This window comes from Gavia stellata, chromosome 4, assembly GCF_030936135.1.
Source record: "Gavia stellata isolate bGavSte3 chromosome 4, bGavSte3.hap2, whole genome shotgun sequence".
Lineage (NCBI taxonomy): Eukaryota > Metazoa > Chordata > Aves > Gaviiformes > Gaviidae > Gavia > Gavia stellata.
In genome coordinates this window covers 22,970,890-22,990,826 of record NC_082597.1, presented here as the reverse complement: position 1 = coordinate 22,990,826, position 19,937 = coordinate 22,970,890, and the positions used below count along the sequence as shown (strand labels likewise).

The 19,937-nt window shown below is 42.0% G+C and overlaps 1 protein-coding gene across 1 annotated transcript; it reads left to right on the top strand.

Moving 5' to 3' along the window:
• Positions 1 to 15,491: 15,491 nt before the first annotated feature.
• LOC104254580 (secreted frizzled-related protein 2) lies at positions 15,492 to 18,740 on the top strand. Its single transcript, XM_009808396.2, has 4 exons — positions 15,492 to 15,778; positions 16,316 to 16,485; positions 17,236 to 17,328; positions 18,430 to 18,740. The coding sequence occupies exons 1-4, from the start codon at positions 15,492 to 15,494 to the stop codon at positions 18,738 to 18,740; spliced, it is 861 nt and encodes a 286-aa protein (XP_009806698.1).
• The last annotated feature ends 1,197 nt before the right edge of the window (positions 18,741 to 19,937 follow it).

Genomic DNA, 19,937 nt, shown 5'->3' with positions numbered 1-19,937 from the left:
GCCACAGAGCTGATCTGGTTGTCCTGCTGCCACCTAATTATTTCTTACAGCATCTTGGATTTTACCAGACATCTCTGCCTTGTTCCGAAGGACAGGATTTCAGTCCTTAAACGCAGTTGCATTCCTCAGCCTGATTTTAAAAGCCAAAGTCAGATTGACCGTCATCAAGCATATATGTCTTTGAGTTGGACAGGGAAGTTTGAGTTAACAGAGTTCTAGTAGGATATATGGGACCTTTGCCCTGAAAACCCACGTGCCCCCTGACCCTTTTAGAGCAAGATTGTCCCCTTAAGTATTAGTCTTCGTTGCATTGAAGACTTACCGTTCATGTTGAATTTTGATAATGTAGTGTTGTGGGCCAAATGTGGCTCACAATTTCACTTCTTGATTATTTTCTGGGTTTTTTACAGAATCACACTGAGGTGAGTGTTAATATGCATCATGCAAATTGTGTTCAGAAGACTCACTTTGTTCTTGATTGGGAACTACCAGGCATATGAGCTGGGCGGGATTCTTTGAGCTTCCTGCTTTCTGATCTGCTGTTCAAATATCAGATGCTTCTGGTCTGCTTCAGCTGAGGTTGTCAGAGAATGAAGCATCTGTTAGATGCTATCATTCACTGGAGCTTGGTATGAAATACTCCTGTAGGGCTTTAGATGGTCCCTGCAGGTACCAGGGAAAGAATAGGGGCTCATAACACCTGCTGTCTCTGCTGATTAATTCTCCATCTCCTGAATACACTGTAGGGCAACTGCTTGTGTAAGTCAAATAATACCAGAAGCAGTTTCACGGACTACGCACTTAAAATCTCCTCCTAAGTATTTTTAAGAATTCAGAAGCATGAGTTGGAGAAAGATCAAGGGAGAACTTCCGTCATACTGACACTCTTTGAAACTTCATGGACTACCAGTTAATGAGCAGCTCTTGTGCACAGATTATTTGCAGCCCTCTGGGATAGTAACATAATGATCTAAAAACTACATTGCCACCTAGCAACCACATGTGGCTCTTAGGCATGGAATGATGCATGCTTTTTAGCTACCAGGAGCAGCATCCCTCTGCAAGGAGGTAAGTGGGGACAAGGAAAGTAATCTAAGGATTCATTATTTTTGTCTGCTGCTATCCTGCTCTTCAAACAGAGCTCCTTTACCCTTAACCTCGTTACATTTCCATGCTGGAGTCTTCTAGTTCACTCCAAGGTCTGCTTCATCATTAAGCAACAAGGTGGTGCATTTCCCAGCTAAGTTTGAGTGATCTAGGCATGCAACTCTTGGGCCTTTCATTGAAGTATTTTGAATGTGCTGTTATCTTTGAGAGTCAAAAGAAGCAAAATGAGGCAACCGGTGAAGCAACCAAATGAAATGTAGTGGAAGAAATTGCTCAGGTCCCATTTGAGAGCGCTCTCAGTTTTGCGGTGCAGTGTCCTAGGGGCACGTGCTGTAGGGAGCAGGAAATGTCTCTTGCTGTGTTTGCACGGTGCCTGCAGCAACGAGGTTCTCATCTGAGTGACACTCATGATACCAACACAACCAAAGGCTGCCACCAAATCCCAATTCAGTCTGGTATTACTGTTATAATAATAATGAATTTTCCATTAATATCATGGGTTAAACAGTAAAATTATACTGCTCGGAAAACCATGGGCATTTAGTCCACTGGGGGCCTGGGCCAAGGCAGCTTTTCTTCAGGCATTTTAAAAGCCCCAGTTGTACATGACAGGGCTCCTGCCGCCAAGTAGTACCACTTTGGCCTGTGTCCAACCATTTGGCTGTCCCTAGGAAACGCCTTACATTTTTGGGTTTGAGTCAAGTTTGAATTTCCTTTTTCATAAAAATGGTAGTGTGCTACTGTAAGGAGAGAAAATACGGCTGAGAAGTGTAATCAGAAAAGAATTAACCCCTAAAGCAAACCCCTCTCAAGATCTAGGATACATTATAAAATAAAGATCAGTTATAAGGAATCAAAATTGCTACTCGGGAAGAATCCTGAACCATGGCTGGAGTAACCAAGTATTTTTGGTTAGAGTTTGAACTCTTAAAAGAATCCCAAGAAGACTTCTTATTTAATGCAGAAAATTAACATAATATAAACTTTGAATAAAGAGGAAGCATGACTGGTGCATACAAAATGTCTGCTAGTCCTGAAGCAGGGCACCTTTTTAAGAACAGGTTTGCATATTGATGAGGGAAGCACAACGCTGCAGGGGACTCCCCAGAAAGCATCCTTCAGAAACGTAGGTTCATCTAGAAGCCTGTATGTTGTTCCATCTTGCTGGAATAAGACGATCAAATCAGGCAAATGTTTGATTCCATTTAAATTATTTCATTAAATATAAGGCACCTCCAGTGAGTGTGTTAGCTAGGGTTCTGAATTCTGGATTTCCAGGCAAAAATGTAGCTGCAGGGAGATTCATCTCAGGGGTTCATCGTAGTCCCAACACTCTCAATCTGTCCATATCATTACTACCATCAACACAGTTTATCGAGGTGATTGTAAGTTCCTTGTCTATGTGTTCTATCACACAGATTTATGTTATTTTTCCTCATGTAGTATCACCTTCTTTGAGGGCAATGACTAAGTCTTCTCTAGGAATGTGTTAGGATGTTTTTACCAGAAAATATATTACAGCTCCTGCCCCCCAGCTCTTGCAGAAGGTGGCAACTATGTGATCACTAAGACAAGGCAGAGTGCAGGACATGAAAGCACTCTCTCATGGTTGTAACTAAAATGATCCCCTGTAGAAGCTATAGATCCCTCTCCCCACATCTGCCAAAGCTGCCTTTGTCTGTTCCTCCTGTTTTGGCTGGTGGGCAGGGAGTGCTCTGTGCTTGCACATGCAAGCTGGTGGGAGCTGTGCGTTGGACACGTGGGCTCTGCGCGAGCAAACTCACCAAGGCTGGGAGTGTTTCCAGGTGCTGAACTTCAGCTGCCTGCTCTGTTAAATCGCCAACGCAGTTTTGGCCCGGGGCAGCTGCAGTCTTCCTATGACTCCCTCGGCACAACTGAGGAGCTGGCGGTGGCCAGGTGGTGCTCCTGACAGACACTGGGATGCCATTAGCCGGGGGATGCCGTTAGTGGGGTGCTTTGGAGGGTAAGAGGCTTTCATAGCGTGGAGTTGGGCAGTTTCTTGCCAGCTGGACTTCTTAGATCCAGCAAACTGCTCCAGGTGTGGTTAATTTATTAGCACAGACATGGCCAGAGAGCCAACAGTGCCTGGAAAATTGTGCTCACCCCAAACTGATGGGTGTGTATGACTGCGATCTCTTTGTGCTGTTGTCCTGTAGCCATAAAATAATAAAAATTCAGCCTTTGTGAAGCAGTTGTTTAGGGAAGCGTGTTGGTGAGCTCTGCTGTAAGGCTTGTGAGAGCATCCCTGGGGGCTCCCGGAGGTTTGGCTGCCGGGGCTGGGGGACAGCTCAGAGCCAGTGCAGTCAAGGGCGGCCCCTTCCCCTTGGTGACCCTGGGGAGAGGCTCCCAGACGTCATGGGGCCAAACCCTGGCCCCAGGGAGCCGCTTCCATCTGAGGCTCTCGCCTTGGCCCTGCCTGAGCTGCAGCTCCTGCGGCCCTGCGGCGTGTGCCCGGCCATGGGTCCTACCAAGCCACCACCCGCGGGCTGGTGTCTCAGCCTGGCCTGTCCCCATCCCCAGGGAGATGCCCCACACCCAGGGCTGGGGCTGTCCCCGGCTGCTCCCCCCCTTCTGCCCTGACCTAGACATGGTGGTTTACATCATTAAATTAGGATCAAGTTGAAAAGATTCATTGGCAGTGCTCCGAAATAAAATGGAAATAATACATATTTGCCCTGCCATTTGGCAAATCTACTGTAAGTCACTGTGAGTGTCTCATTTGTTATTAACAGGATTTTGACAAAGTAAATGTCATGACAACATCATTTGCCCTGATAAAGTTTTTCATACATGATGCATTTGTGCAAAAGATAATGATGAGATAGGAAAGAAAATAACCGCAAGAGAGCACAGATTTCCTTTAAACAAAAAAAAGACTATACAGGAGGATTTTTCAAAGGCATTACTAATATCTTAAATAAACAACTGGACTCGTCAGAGAGGTAAAACCACAGAAGTGAGAATATTGTGAATGCTGAGATCAAGTCCTGCTTGCCGGCAGAGTGGGAGGACTAAGTCACCAGGGACACAAATAAACTCCTAGACCCCTGTCACATTACAGGCTTTAAACATGACTCACCTTACAGCTTCCAAATACTCTGATAATGCTGTACATTAAAGTTGCTGAATTATCAGAACAGGTGTGTAACTATGACCATATGTAAACAAGTGGCTATCTGAAGACTAAAACGAGTGGGATTCTCTTTACGAACAGCTCCCTATAAATATAATTACTATAGCTACTCAGTATTGTCATTTCAAGTCTCTAAAACAGAACATTAACTACTTTTCCTTAGGTTTCCCAATGGATTTTATAGCCTTTTATGCTTTATGGCTGAATTAGTGATTTTGATCACCTGGATTTGATACGATTAATGTTATGAACTTGCTGCATGTCTTCCAGCTTTTGAATTGCTTCCTATAGCTAGTGTCTGGCACCATTAAAGTACTTTGAGATATAAATTATTTATGTAGAGGGCAATTTCACTTTGCGGTGTAACCTCAAATCTTAGCAGTGGGGTAAGCATGACCTCCCGTGAGAAAATGCTCAGGAAAGGCTGAAGAGCCGAGCTGAGCCAGCAGAGAGCATCGCTGTGCCCCAAAGATTCACTTGCCTTAATGTGCGAAATTCCTACCAGAGGATGCCTGAGGGCTCCCTTAGGGTTAATAAATTCTCTGATATGGTGATGTGACATGATCAGCTGGTTCATACATCCTTCATGATCAATTAGTAGGTTTAAAGAAGACTAAATCTTTCTTCTTGTCCAGGAATGTTAGGCCTTAAAAAACATAGGCATGTCAGTAAGGCTGGTTATGAAGAGCCTGAACCAGAAATGGTCCATTCCTCTTGGAAAGGAGAAAAATGAAATCTTGGAAGTGGCAGAATTTGAAGCAGTATTTCCCCTCATTTTTCTGTGTTAGTTTTATCTACTCAAGCAGTGTTCTCACCAAGTAAATCAAATGCCACTAATCCTCAAAAAAAGAAATAGCCAAGTGAATGTTCTCATGCATGTGGGCACAGACCCAAGCTGGCTTCTCCCACCGGAGTGCAGGGAGGGAATGGCTGTGTAAGGACTCCAGTAAACACAGGGAAAGAAGCTGTTCGCTTTAAAGCTTGGCATATGCACCTGCAGCGTCCCTTGCTGGAGCCAAGATATTAGTATGAGGATGTTTTACTCAGTCAACCATATGGCAGGGCAAAGTACTTTCCATACCAAATCCTTTTTTAATATCATGTTCCCAAACCAAACATTTTTATATACTCTCCTGAAAGATAATTCACCAAAAAGAGTGGAATGGGTGGCCTGTTTATCTTGGCCATATTTGTCAGTCTTGCTTACATCAAGGTATGCCACGAGAACTGCACTGACATAGAATCATAGAATGGTTTGGATTGGAAGGGACCTTAAAGATCATCTAATAGAATTACATTAATAGGACGTATTGTAACACTCAGCATAAGCAAAACAGGCAGAATCTTGGCTTTCGGGATATAATCATGGGTTATGGAAACTGTCATTGCCTTTCTTGGGTACAGGATCAGCCTGTCAATAACTCCAGTACTTCCATTCCTTTTTTATAGAATATCAGGAAGAAAAATACTACTCAGCATAAGTACGGATGGCCAAATCTCACCCAATTGTTAAAAAAAAAAAAAGGAAAACAAATACAGAGCATTTACTCACACAACTGAGTGTGCAGGTTATACTCTCTGGATGTATTTTCTAAAAATATTTTTTTTCTTTCACAAAACAAAAAAAGCTCTCCTGCCCTAGTACATTTAACAGCAGTAATGCTGTAGAAGAGATGTAGATATAACAAGGCAAGGCTTATGGGGAGTGGTGATAGCTTTTATCAGACAGACATTACCGGGGAAAAAAACTAAAGAAGCTGTCAGGCAAACATGCTCCTTTTAAGGTCTGAGACTAGAGCTGCAATCGCACATACTTTGTCTCTGGATGCTCCTAAGTCTAATAATAAAATACCTTCCCCTCTAAACTATTTGCTCTTCTATAGTTTCCATAATGAAAAGAGCTTCCTGTGGATACAGTTATCAATCTTTGGTCACTGCGACAAGCATGAAACCCTTAATGCTATTTAGAGAATGAAAATTGTTCCTAAGACCAAAAAAATCACCCTCTCCTAATTAACCTTAAATTTAATTATTTCTCTGGTTCTCCCTCCCTGAGCTTCATAAACTAATTAGAAGTAAAGAACAGTTTTAAAGATCGTTTAGGTACGGTTTGATTTTGAGCCATTTCTAAATGATTGGTCTGTATTTTTCCCTTATTTATTTGCTCAGCTCTTGCTGTTGTGTAGCTACTTAGGATGGATTCATCTCTGTTTCATTTCCCAGTAGTGCCACTGGAAGAAAAACATTGCCCTGGGATGAGGGTAAAGGGCTGTGAAAGCCAAACGACATAACATTTCACAGGCAGGCCACGCATGGTCTGCATCCAGATTAGCAAATGGGTGCTGGAGTCATGGACCCTCTCATCCTGGCTCGCAGGCTGAAGGGCTCTGCCCAGGTATTTAAATCCAAATAGGGTTTAATCATTAGGGTGGAGACTTCTTTATCAGTGAACCTCTCTTCGAGATAGGGTAATAGAAACCAAATGTCTTTGATCTCAATAGAGGCAACGTGGGACACAAGCCACGGTGAAAGGGAAGGAACCTGCCATCTGCTCTCTGAACCCTGAGGGATTGAAGGCCCAAAGAAAGAGAAAACTTACTTTCTTCCCCATCTCTTCTAAAGCATATTGCATCTATGCTTTCTGTTTAAAGACTGATTTGTTTGGTTTTTTTAATTGAATTCTCCCCCTTTGCAGAGGATTTGAAGTCTGCCATGAGTACCAATGAGGCTGTCCTGCAAAATGGAGGAGTGGGGAAGGAGCAGTTGGTTTGACTCGCAGGTCTGCGGTAGGAATTGCTAGGGCAGTATGAATGCTCTCTATAGGAGCAATTGCTGAGGTTTTGCAGATTTTGAGGGCCCGGCATCGAAGTGTTATGAGAAGGCACTATGTAACCCCATTAGGGTGTATATAAAAAGATTTAGTCAGTGTACAAGATGCAAAATCTACTTACTTTTACGTAACTGTTCTGCTAGATGACTTCTCAGATGGACAAGAAGACTTACAGACTATTTACCATCCCTGTATGACAACGTAGAGAAAATCACAGAGGTTTGATTCAAAAAGAAGTAGTGTCTGTTAAGCCATTATCACGTTTGACATCTAGAGCTGCTGGTGATGATCCAGCTAACGCCTGGCGTGGTCCTGCCGGTCGCCTGCCCCAGCGCTGTGCGCCTGCTCTCTCTCACCTTCTCCACTCATGCAGAGGTGTGATATGGCTACGCATTTGTAATCGAAATGGGTTACACTAGAGGCCGGTGGCTTGGTTCATTGCAACCTGAAAACTGTTTTGAGTTCCTTGAGAGTTACATGAGAAATACTGAAGAAAAGTAGATTAGAGACAGCTGTAATAGCAAATGTGTCTTTTGGTGGAGTAAGAAGGTGCATTAAAGGCTCCAAAAGGCTGTCTTTTTTGGTCATCCTGTTCCAAAAGGTGCATGTAAGGGACTATCTAAAATGGGCAGAGTGAAAGTAAGTAGAGATTATTCAGACCTTCAGCAAGTATCCCTTCCCCTTCAGCCACAGAGCTCAAGTAACGGGAGAGACAAGAATTATTTGCATAGCAGTCAGGTAACAATTATATACCATGCACCTATGAACGGGCACACTCATTTGTGAAGCAGTTACTCTCTTAAGTAATTTGTAATTGCCACAATTAAAAATATATTTTCTTTTCTGTGAATCCCAAAACAGTTTTTGAATATTGACTCTATCTATACACACACCTGAGTTTAGAACACAGCTATTTGTTTTAATTAAGCCACCCAAAGTTTAGTATGCATATGTGTACTTGAATGAAAAAGTTTGCAAATGCTTTTAGAAAACCAAAAAATCTCTTTCAAAAAATACTCTGACAGAGAAACTTAAAAATAAAGGCTGGATTTATTCAGAAAATATTTTTTTCTTTTTCAAATTTTAAAATGTAAATCTACACCCTTAAAAACAATATGAGTTACGGTTTGGAGAGAAATTTATAAACAAAAAAAGCTCCCAGGATTCCAATGACCAGCATCTGAAATTCATGTCCAGGGTGTCTTGACTATTTCTTGACAAATCTTTGTTTTAATATGAGTTCACCAAAAACATCAGCAACATTTTGATTATTTAGATTTAAATACATTTTCAATGCCTGGAAAGAGATTACATTTTACCATCATTATTCAAGAAAAAAATCATGCTAATGCCAGAGGGAATTTTGCTTAGAGAAGATTTGGCCATAATATCTAATTCAGGTACCTGAAGCATATTTATTTATTTGTGAAACCTTACAGACATTATTTAATTTTGCTTATCCAGCAAAGCATTTAGGCTGAAGTTTGACTCTTAACCAGCTGCTTCGGGTCCGCTGATTCCCATGGCGTTGAAGTGAAGCGAGCTTGGCCTGCCATGTACTGTGACAACGTCAGATGCTGAGAGCCTTTCCGCCGGGCGGGCGGCTGGCATACATAGAAGTTGGATGCAAAATGCCGTCGAGCGACTTAAAAGGGATGGGCTCCAGGCGTGCTGGAGTCAGCGGAGCTCCCACCCACAGTTTTACTTGCTTAACTGATAGAGCTATCTCCAGTGACAGCCAGAAGCCAGACATCATTTTCAAGACTTAATGTGTTTCCGTCTTATCTTGATGATCAGTAGCTGACTACAGGCCACAGACAAAAAAAGAAGGGGGGGGGGGGGGGGATAGACAAGATGATCCTGTTTACTTTCTCAATGGACTACAAATAGTTGGTACATACTTGCTGTTTACTTGTAGCGCAAACAGTTGTTCCCCTGCCTTCCTATGAAACAGTCTTGAGACTGTACTCCCTTTTGTTCACAGAGGTTTGGAAATTATTTGGGATGCTCTCTGTTTAACCTCGCTTTTTACTTCATTTGCAGTTGCTTGAGACAACGCATAAAAGGGACTCAGCTACAATAAAAACTTGATATAGAGGGAAAACCAGAATCAGCCGAGCTGCCCAAAGACTACAAAAACTGCTTAAGTCTAAAAGAAACAGGAGCTTTTCTGCAGAGCAAGAATTGTGCCTGAAATATGTGATACTCCATTTGTCAGATGGTCCTTCTTGCACAGAATTAAATCAGAGAAAAACTAAATTGAAACCCAGTAAAACTGACTAAAAACTAAAAAGAAAAATAGACAGTATTAGCCAAACCAGCAAATCAATACCAACCAAAAAAAACCCCCAACCCCTAAGAAGTTTAATTTTTTACCTGGGGGAAAACAGAATAGTGGCTATTACTACTGTCTCTCTGTGGAAGGTGTTCATCTGGTACATGATCAATAGTGTAAAAACCTACATTCAGACAGACTGTATTTTGCTCGCACCTGAAAGCAATCGTTTGGAATTTGCTTACCCTTGGAGCAAAAATAACAACACTATTGAGCCTGCTGCACTGCCTATGACTGAAGAGCAAAATTCCACTTTCTTAATGATAATCATTCAAGCACTTCTTTCCTCCTTTCAGCCACCTTGAAAGCAAACCGCTTCACACAGCATTTAACCAACACGGTGTTCACCGAAACGCCCTGCCATGCAGCACACGGGCTATGGCCTGAATGCAGTTTTGTGAGTGTGCCGCTAGTAAGTCAGCACAGGCTTTCAGTTCTACCCCTAAAATCTCTTTATGTGACTTGTCCTGCTCTGCAGTGACCAAAATATTGCCTGACAGGAGACCCAAAAGCTGAATGGGTCAATGAATACTGCGATGGCAAAGCTCAGAGTTGTATGCCTGTGTTAGCTGCTAACTGCTTAGCAACTCATCTAATCTTCCTACGCCCTTTTTCCACCCCGACTTACCTGGCCTACTTAGGAAATGCTACTTTCTCAGGTTTTGTACAGTATTCAGCACCCTTGTGCCTTTAGGTGGTACTGTTGGAACCTGTGTGGGTATTTGCATGCTTCCTTCCTGCTCTCGCAGCATCTGAACGCTTCATATTGGAATGCACTTAACTTCCAGCATCCCCCCCGCAGTGTTAACCAGGAGAGTCTATGTGTGGAGGAGTACAATGCAGCAGGGTTAAAGCTTCAACGGGAAGCTCGTGGCAAAATCAGAAACTAAGCTTGGGTCACCCAAAGCATTGACTTTCTCTTTCACTATTAAAACATACTTTCCTCTCAGTAAATCAATTAACAGTAATAAAGAACAGAGCTCAGTGTGCCAGGGCAGTGGGCCTTTAACTATTTGCATTTCAGATTTAATAAGGAAATACAGTATTTCTGTTCTTTAAAAATTAAAGCAATGCTAAAGCCATTGTGATTAATAAATTAACAAAGCTTTTTCAAAACCATCTATGACTCTTCCTCCACTGTTTTACAGATACCATTCGTGCCTAATTGGTTTTATAATAAAGCAAAGGAAGCGTTATGAAATAAATCCTGCCTCACAGACTAAGGATGTTGGTCCAGCAAAGCTGTCATCAGAGTGATGACCACCTCTTCCCAGCCTCCTTTTGCAACTTGGGGTGCACAGTTAACAGCTTTGATCCTTGCCTGAGAGCCTTGCATCTCTGCAGTTAGAGTTCAGATAAAAATTGCTCCAGCCGAATATTGCAACAAATGTTTAGATTAAAACAAAAAAATCCCTACATCTGCTAGTTTGCTCTCAAACCCCTACTTTCTTTGAAGAAAAAATCAGTCCCATTTCTTCCTGGGGTCTGATGGGTGGCTCCTGGTTAATCTCTGTCTGTCTCCCTGGGAACAGTCAAAGGAGAGGACACAGAGGTGGGCAGGGAACAAGCCTCCAGCTGCTGTTCCTGTTATCAGGGTCCATCAGCAGGTGACCGTTGCTTATATCCAGCACCAATAAATACATCCTGTGGCTAAGGGAACAACCACACAGCTTTCTTCAGAAGTTTCAAAGAGCATTAGCTGGACTCCAGACTTCAAGATGGAAGTTTCTCTAAACCCTCAGGTCTTGTATTTTATGCTGCCCACTCGAAATGTACGCAGACACTGCAACTCTCTTGATAGTTTGCTAAACTAATTTTTTTTTTTTTTCATTTTAGACAGTCTTTATTCAAGCAACCTCTACAAGCATGTATCACTACAATTTGAAATAGTGAGGCCCTGCCAGCTTTTGTATAATTTTAATGTTTACCTGGTGTGGCAACAGTAAATCACAGTTTACTCTGTTCCCAAAAGCAAGCTGTGTGTATATTTGCCTGACATTTTATCCCCACACCATGTCAATGAGCAGCTGAGCATTTGCAAAAAAGGAGAATCTATGGCACAGCAACACGGGTGCTGCAGATCACGCTTCTGCCAAGGAGCCAACATCCGACTGACCTGAAGCACTTCCCAAGCAGTGGCAATATCTTCTTTGCATGTTCATTTATAATAACAGTTCTGCAAGACTCCTGCCAAAAATGATAAATGATAATGACTTGCTGTCAAATCAAGTTTCAAGGTAGCATCTGCTCATGAAGAACATCAAAATAATTAAGCCTAAACAGAAGCACAGCCAAAGTCATTCCCTTGCTTAAAAGTGGCTTGTGAGCATAGCGAAAAGAAGTGTCAAATTGGCAAATTCTTTAGTAAATGATGACACTGAAAATGGCACAGGGCGAGGAATTTGACCCAGCTAACATCTTGAACCCAGTGAATGTCAGAAGAGAGAGGAATCAGAAGCTCCAATGAATGACGCTCTTTCCTGACAGAAGACAGCTAGCAGAAATGACTGAATTACGGGTAGTGCTCTGGCTTCAGATCCAGCCTTAAACCCAATGCAGTCATAGGTATCAAGCAAATGTGCATTTGCGCACATTTTGTTCTCGGAGCCGGTGACGATCCTTCAGCCCTCAAGTGAGCTTCGTCATTCCTGACAAACACATAAAGTCTTGCTACGCCCTGTGTGAATGGCTACTTCACTCAAAACAGCAAGAAAACAAGAAGAAACAGAAGCAAAGCAGATGGCTTGCCATTCTTCTGATGACAAAACCACGGAGTTTCTCCCACGCCCTCGAATCCCCCCCGGCTCCCTGCTGAAGCACCATGCCAGACATGGCCGAGCAGCGGAGTGCAGCTCCTTCCTGACCCCCTGAGGCCTTAACCCTCCCGCGTGGCTGGGCCCTCAGCATCCAAAGATGCCACTGTACTCACACGGAGTAAAATTATTTTCTTTAGCATTACAAAATGATGACCCACCGAAAGTCAGCTCACCAAAAGCGAAGCATCAAAAGATAGCTGGCCTCCTTTGACACACATCTGAGGCTAAAAGAAACTTTAAGGCACAGCTGTGTAGTGGCTCATAAATGACCTACCCCCTGTGAAGCCCTGGTAGGGAACATTGACTTAGAGATACACAATTATTTATTTCAAGACAGTTCCTATGGAGACTAAGTTTGTCAGGAGAGGTATTAGCTCTTATTAGACCATCTTCATCTCACACACTCTCATCATGCTCGTCTCCGTTCTGTGCATCAATGGTGGCCCAGAGCAGCTCTCAACATCAGACCTGCCGTACCACAACGCAGCACGCCTGGTCTCGGGTACAGCCAGAGCTCGGCCGAGCACAGGCCTAGCACAGGGCGGTTTGCAAGGCGCTCCGCGGTGGGAAGGGGCAGAGCAAGCCCCTTCGGCAGCACCACAGGGCCATTTTTGTTCTTGCAGAGCAGCGCCGGCACAGCTAGCGACTCAGTAACCCCTCATTATCTGGTGTAACAGAGCTGACTCAGGTTTTAGGATGAATCAAGGTTTTTTGTAGATTGCGAGACAGTCACAGAGAAAAACATCTAAGTAATTGAGAGACCAAATACTCTTTGTTAATATATATTTTAGATTACTCAGAAATGTGCCTGTAATACCATGCCCCACAGGCAACGGAAGGGCTCCCTTCACCAGAAATCTTGCCACCTAATTTCAGATAACAACCAGATGAGAAAAGTACTATGGAAGAATACTACTGGGGCCAGAGAGGAATTTGATTGATTTCGTTAAATTATGGGGTGACTTGGTAAAGACATCAGCAACATGGATGGATGCAGAAGCCTGCTGGATAAGCGGGACACTCATACATGGAGTCCGGTTTCATTCCAGCTGCTGAATGCCAAAGTGACACTCAGGTTAGAGACATCAGGGTGCCTGCAAGATCTCTGGAGCCTGTGAGAGCTGAGCTCTGCGCACTGGGCAGCTGTTCCTGTGCATAGGAGGTGAGGCCTATGGCTTCGCTTTGAGCGCGCGTGAGAGCCAGATGATACCAGGGAGCCGTTCAAAGAGGCTGCGCAGTTGGCTTCGTGTGCAGGTCTGCCCTCTTCTCTGTGCTGAGCAGCTTCATGCTGTCATTTCATTGCAAAATGGTACCAAGAGCAGTTATGCGAAAGTGCGGCCCCCAGGGATACCTGCGGAGATTTAGCAAGAACGGGACTTTTACTGAGTTTTAGTAAGGCTCTTCACCTTCTTACAGAATACACAGAGCACCTGGCAAGGAGATGCTACCATGAGGTCCTTCATCAGGCCTAAATCAGTCTCGTTAGGTATTCGGTTCCTCTGCTTTGAGGTGAGATAACAGATACAGAGAAACCACTTTTACTGAAAAAAACACAGAGCTAGCAACAAAACATGAAAAGAAAAGCTGACAATTCTTTTAAATCTGTCTTTAGTTCCTGGAACCTTGCATGCTGTCATTTTTTTCTGACTTATTTAAACAGATACTGTAATTCTCCCAGTAGCTTAGAGTAAAGAAGACAGCTAAGTAGGAATCAGTGGCGGTTTGTCATTGATTTCAAAGATGCTAGGATTAATAATCTAACATTTAGGTATAAACATGTAAATGATATTTAGCACATTGTTTAAATGTGCTACATCTAGGTATAAGCACAAAAAGCTGCTGTTTCTGAAAAATGTATTTCAGTCATCAGTAATACTAGCTGATACACTATTATGAACATACTCAGATTAGCCTAATAATCAAGCCAGATATTTTACAGCAGATCCACCTACGTATTATTGAGATCAAAACATTGCTGATAAATCATGCAATAAGAAATGGAAATACAAATTAACACCCATAACTAATTGGAAACATGTTTTTATCAAATTAAAAACTTCCACAAAATGTTTTGTTTAGATCTTCAACTCTTCTAACTAATAATCTGACTTTTCTATTCATAATAGGTAAACTAAACATTACTCAGACCCTCTGTCACCTTAACTGATTCCCCAACTTCTCTATAGTGAAGAGCTGTTTATCAGCTATACTAAGAACAGTAAGGCAGTACTCAGTCAGTAATTCTGTTAACTTTTAACTTAAGAAATATAATACTATTTTTTGTGCTACAAACAGAAAAAGTACACATCTGGTGTAATTTGCTTTCATACAGCTTCATGTAATTATAAATTATTAATAAATAGGTGAAACACTGCATTATTGGAGCAATTTTAAGTGTAGCCAGGTTCATCTGAAAGAATAAAAATGTTTCTCTTAAGCATAACCGCCTTTTCACTCCAAATAAATACTGATAGCCACAATAGTCCTGCGATATTAAATCCACCACTGAACTCGAATAAATGAAAGATGCGCGTTCTGTAGCCATCTGATAGGCACATACTCCAACCAATAAAACAATTCTGTATTTTTGGGTGTCTATTAAAATTAATAGAAGTTGGGACCCTTAGCGTGTCACAGGACAGGGATCCAAATTTCCAGACAAAATACTTGGTTAATAGCGGGAGGCTGTCTCTTTTATAGGGCTTGACCAAATAAAGAAAGTACCTCTTCTACACCGTAAAAAAAAAAAGTGGAAGAGACACGAGCAATTAGCACAAGCAAAATATTTTCACTTGATAAGTCAATCTGGGCTGTTTTTTCTGCCCTGTCAGCAGTGTCTGAAAACAAAGGAGACACAGCAGCCCCAGGAGACAGCTTGTCTGCCCAATCGTTTTTCTGGGGGATCTCTTAATTTGTTTTAGAAAGCACACAGCAAACCTTCTAGGTGTCAAAATTTAATATACCACATAGCACACTGCAGCAACTGACACCGTGGGACACATGAAAGGATATACCAAATCCGTGTCTTTAGGGAACATAGTTCTATACTTTGTCTCCACCTCCCTGGTTATCACAACAATCCCTTGAATAGGCAATAAGACCTGGTCTTGTCTCGAGTGATTTGATAAGCAGTTGATAACCAATGGTTTATTAAGCTCTGGGGGTATATAAGCCACAAGGGTTTCAGTGTGCCCCTGCGCTTGGGGGGTTTGACAGCTCCCTGCTCAGCAGCCCAGGAGTCACTGGAAGATGTCCTTGACTGCAAAAATACTTGTTTTTGCTCTGAGTGGTTTCCTAAGAGTGGCAACAGGCTTTGACATTGGATTATCCACGAAATGTGTAGTGATACCCAAGGAGATGGACATGTGCCACAAGATTGGCTACTCTGAAATGAGGCTTCCCAACCTGATGGGACACACAAGCATGGCAGAGGTTATCCTAAAATCCACCACCTGGCAGCACCTTGCGCACACAGACTGTCACCCTTACGTGAGGACATTCCTGTGCTCCCTGTTTGCACCCATCTGTTTAGATACGTAAGTACCACAGCACAGTACAAAACTCCAGCCTTGATTTGCCAGAACAGGATCAAATGAAATGCATGTTTATCATAATCTAAAGGCAATCTCCACTTTATCTGAAATAATTCTGTTAACTTTTTCATACTCATCAGAAAGAAAAGCACTGAAAACTTCGACTTAAGTTTGCTTTGGGGAAATGAATGCTGTTGTCAAAGAATATAATGTTTTATTTTGTTACACTTTAAATTTTATTCTTATTAATTTAGGGTTGAAGCATCTATTACAAATAGAATCAGGCTCTTGCTGAAGCTTTTCTCAGGTTGTAATAAAAGCATTTTTAAAACTGTGGCTTAATCCTGTAAGCACAGCCCAGTCCATATACAGACCACTTGCATAGTTTGCACAGCTGCCGCTTCTAGAACTATATTATTGTTGAAGGACGTTAAATATCAGCAAAGACAATGTACTTTGCACAGAAATCATTGTTGCAGTAGTTTCTGTTATCACTGGGTGAGTTTAACTGATTCAGCCTGGTATTTCCTCCGGCGACAGGTTTATCCATCCTTGTAGGAGTATGTGTGTTGCTGTCCGTGACAGCTGCACCCCCGTGCTCGCCTGCCACGGACACCCCTGGCCTGACAGTCTGGACTGTGATCGATTCCCTGCGGATGAGGACATGTGCCTGGCATCTCTTACAAAGGAATATAAATACTTGCACAAAGGTAGCTGGAAGATGGCAAAGGGGAGGGTGGCCATACTCTGTGTACCTGGGAATCAAGGAGATACAAGGGACACCATTCCCAGTCTGTCTGTGACGTTGTAAACGAAGTCGTGTCTATCCATACTGCTTCACCCTGTTTGTCCGGAAGGCAGGGGAAAGTGCTAGTACTTGCAGTCTAAGCTGCAGCACACCTCAGATGGTGTAAGTCAGCATCGCTTCAATAAAATAAAGTGTAGATAGTCTATGCTTAGATAGAGGAGGAAGGTGATTATCACCCTGCACAAAGCTATGGGCAGTATCATACCCACGACAGCACGCTGCATTTGATTTATTTTGAGGTCTCTTTATAGACTTATTAATGGCCCTTATCACGGATAAATGGCACACCCGAATTCATATATTCACAATCCTAGCACAGCTGAACGCAGGGTCACTGATAGAACCATCCACCGAACCCCTTCCCCACCCACCTTAGCCATAGTAAAAACAATACTGTATTTGATGCTGTATTTGATGCTGATAACTGAGCTTGTCAGGCTGAACAAAGCCTGAATGGGCATGGAAAATGAAACTCCTTTCCATCCCTAGCCATGTTTTCAGAGAAGTGTGTAGACTTTTACGATATCACTGACCAATTGTGTATTGTCTCTGTCATCCCTGTGGTTAAAAAGTGGGCTTTCAGCTTTGACAGCAGAAAATGAATACAAAAGATTCTAAAAGATAACGATGAAACTTTGTCATTTCTTACCAGTCTTACCAAAGCCTGCCTGCCAGGCCTGCCCAGCAGTGGAGGAATTCTTTACGCACAAAAGAGTTCTGGAAGTTTTCTGTGACAATAACTTTGGTAAGTCCTTGCTAATATGGCTGCTATTAAAGAGACTATCAATCAGCTCTCCTTCTAAAATGCTTTAAAATTAGGATTAAAATAACTGGCAGTTTCTGATGGGATTTCAAACTCTTAATCCTAAGAGTTTGGCTCCTGACTTAACTTTAGGTTGTTTATCAGAATATGTTCTTTCTAATCAAAATATAAGGAGGATTTATTTTGCATGAAAGATTTATTAGTGATCTATTTTACAATCAAATAGCTCTTCTGTTCTTGTCTAGTTGGCTACAATGTAGTGCAACATGCTTTATGGAAAATATTCCTAGCAAAAGCAGCCAAATAAGCAGGTTTGCCTTTTATTAGTGGCTAAACCCAAAGTAAAGCTTTGGTTGTTTCACCAGTGAATGGCGTGTCCTTGTTACTTGGGTGCATGAGTTGTTCATGATACATAGCTCACTGAAAAGACTTGGAAAATCGTATCAGTAAAAGAAATTCTTACCTTGTGTTGTCTTATTGGAGTGACAGACAACACTTCTGAGTTTGCCCTAGAAACTTCCTGGAAAGCCCTTTGAAGTCTGTGCAAAGACTCTCAGCGACTTCAGCTGGCTTTAGATCAGCTGGTATAGAGAAATTTCATGCTAAAAAGTGTTCGTGGAGTCAAGTGGGGTAGGTAGACACCTATAATGAAAAGGGAATATCTAAAAGGGTGGTATCAGCAAGCATTACTAGCTGTTTCTGCTGAGGGGTTCATAACACGGACAAAGTGAGTTTCAGGAGAATTGCTTGGGCAAGCTGGGCAGACTCATGATACAAGAACAATGCCAACAGCTTACAGTATCTATTATCCACAAAGTCTAACATACATGGTGATAGTAAAAATACATTATTCACCTTTGTGAAAAAATTCTCTACTATCCCATGAAAAAATTCTCTACTACATAACCTTTATTTTTAAAAATATTTTAAAATGTATACTGCTGCTGGAGAAGGCCTTGCCACACTCTACCAGCTTAAATTATGATAGTATTTTTAAGGAATTGTTGTGCTCTCATTGGTAGTGTTTCTTTCTGCATTTGAGTAAACAGAGTGACTTACATGTTTCCTTTTTTTTTTCCTCAGCAGTGAAAGTAAAGCTGTCCAAAAAGAGAACAGTATTTGGTGATCAAGGGTATAACATTGAATGCCAAGTGGAATTCATCACCCAGGGCTCACTCTTGCCTTATGAAACTCAGAGTATGATACAACAGTGGCTGCTTATCAATGAAAACTGTACGCAGAGGATGACTCCGACCCATCGTCCCATGGTGTATCTCCTTGTGGGGAACATTGAAGAGGGCATCATTTTAGTAAACCAGGTTTATCGTTGGCAGAGGAGGGACTCCCAGCTGACTTTGGCCACTCAGAAGTGGAGATACCATAAATGCTTGTAAATAGTTATCGTATTATTTGTAAAAAGATGATTATACTTCTCATGCCAAACCTATCTTGTAAATAGGAATGTACTATAAGTGGAATGTAAAGTCTTAATCTCCTTTTAAATTGTATTATAAGTTGAACTTACACCTCAGTGTTATCAGGCCTCCTTTCTGTATTGTTCCAGCTATTCACATCAGGTTTGAACTTGGCCAGGCATATATAAATGTTTCTTTGAGTTATTGCAAAAATATTTTGTAAGATATGCAAAAACTGGCATAAAACACTCTTAATCCAGCTGACTACCGTTAATGTATTTTTCTATACCACCCACTCTGCCATTTTCTCGAGTTACCTAAACTTTCCCTTGCGTAATGTTTCATTAATCCACCTGATTTTCTCCCATTAGAGTATTTTAAAAGAAGGCAGCCCTCTGCTGGTCACTTTTGCTGGAATCAAAGTGGAATAAATAGGAAAAAGTAACTGTAAGCATGATACGGCTGGCCCCAGCTACAAGAAGATTTGGTTACTGGGCGTCATTTTGCAATGACAGAGCTGACAGCATCTCAGTGGTAACACCTGAGAGCACAGGCAAAACATAGTTTTTGAAACTTCTTATTCTTACGTGACCACCTTGAACGTAACACGGTTCAACCGGAATCTAAATCAGGCCCCCTCTACTGAAAGCTCCCTTTTCATTTTCAGACACATTAAAAAAGCCAATGCAGAATGTTTACCAGTTGACTAAGAGGACTGCAGGGAACTAATGGAGTGATAATATTCTAGAAATGTGAAATATTACAGTGGCCACATGATTGGCAACCTCATTGTCAGTGCAATACACTGACATTAAAAACCACATGAAGATGGACAGAACTTGACTTAGTTTTGTAAGTATGTATAATAGACCCAAGAACAGGTAATTGATAATACGTAAATTAGAAGCTATTTCAGTAATAGTGTCTATTATGTTAATATTTTCTTGAAACAAATATGGGAAAAGTTTATGGTCAATAGCTTTCTAAAAGTCCCATCTGTAATGGTCTGGGCTCCTGATAAATCCCCTATAAGTGCAGGGTTGTATGCACGCTCCTGGTGACACCTGCTCCATCATTTTCTACCATGAACTGGAAAACTAGTAGAAACTGGGGAAAAAAAGTTGAAACAACCTATATTCAGTTTATATTGTACAATGAAGTCACCGCTTAGAAAAA

What these genes read in the sequence shown, in the direction of transcription:
- LOC104254580 (XM_009808396.2), top strand. Translation starts at nt 15,492, where the DNA reads ATGTCCTTGACTGCAAAAATACTTGTTTTTGCTCTGAGTGGTTTCCTA. An exon ending in GCACCCATCTGTTTAGATAC is followed by an intron (nt 15,779 to 16,315) that starts GTAAGTACCACA and finishes CTCCGGCGACAG; the next exon opens with GTTTATCCATCCTTGTAGGA. An exon ending in ATATAAATACTTGCACAAAG is followed by an intron (nt 16,486 to 17,235) that starts GTAGCTGGAAGA and finishes ATTTCTTACCAG; the next exon opens with TCTTACCAAAGCCTGCCTGC.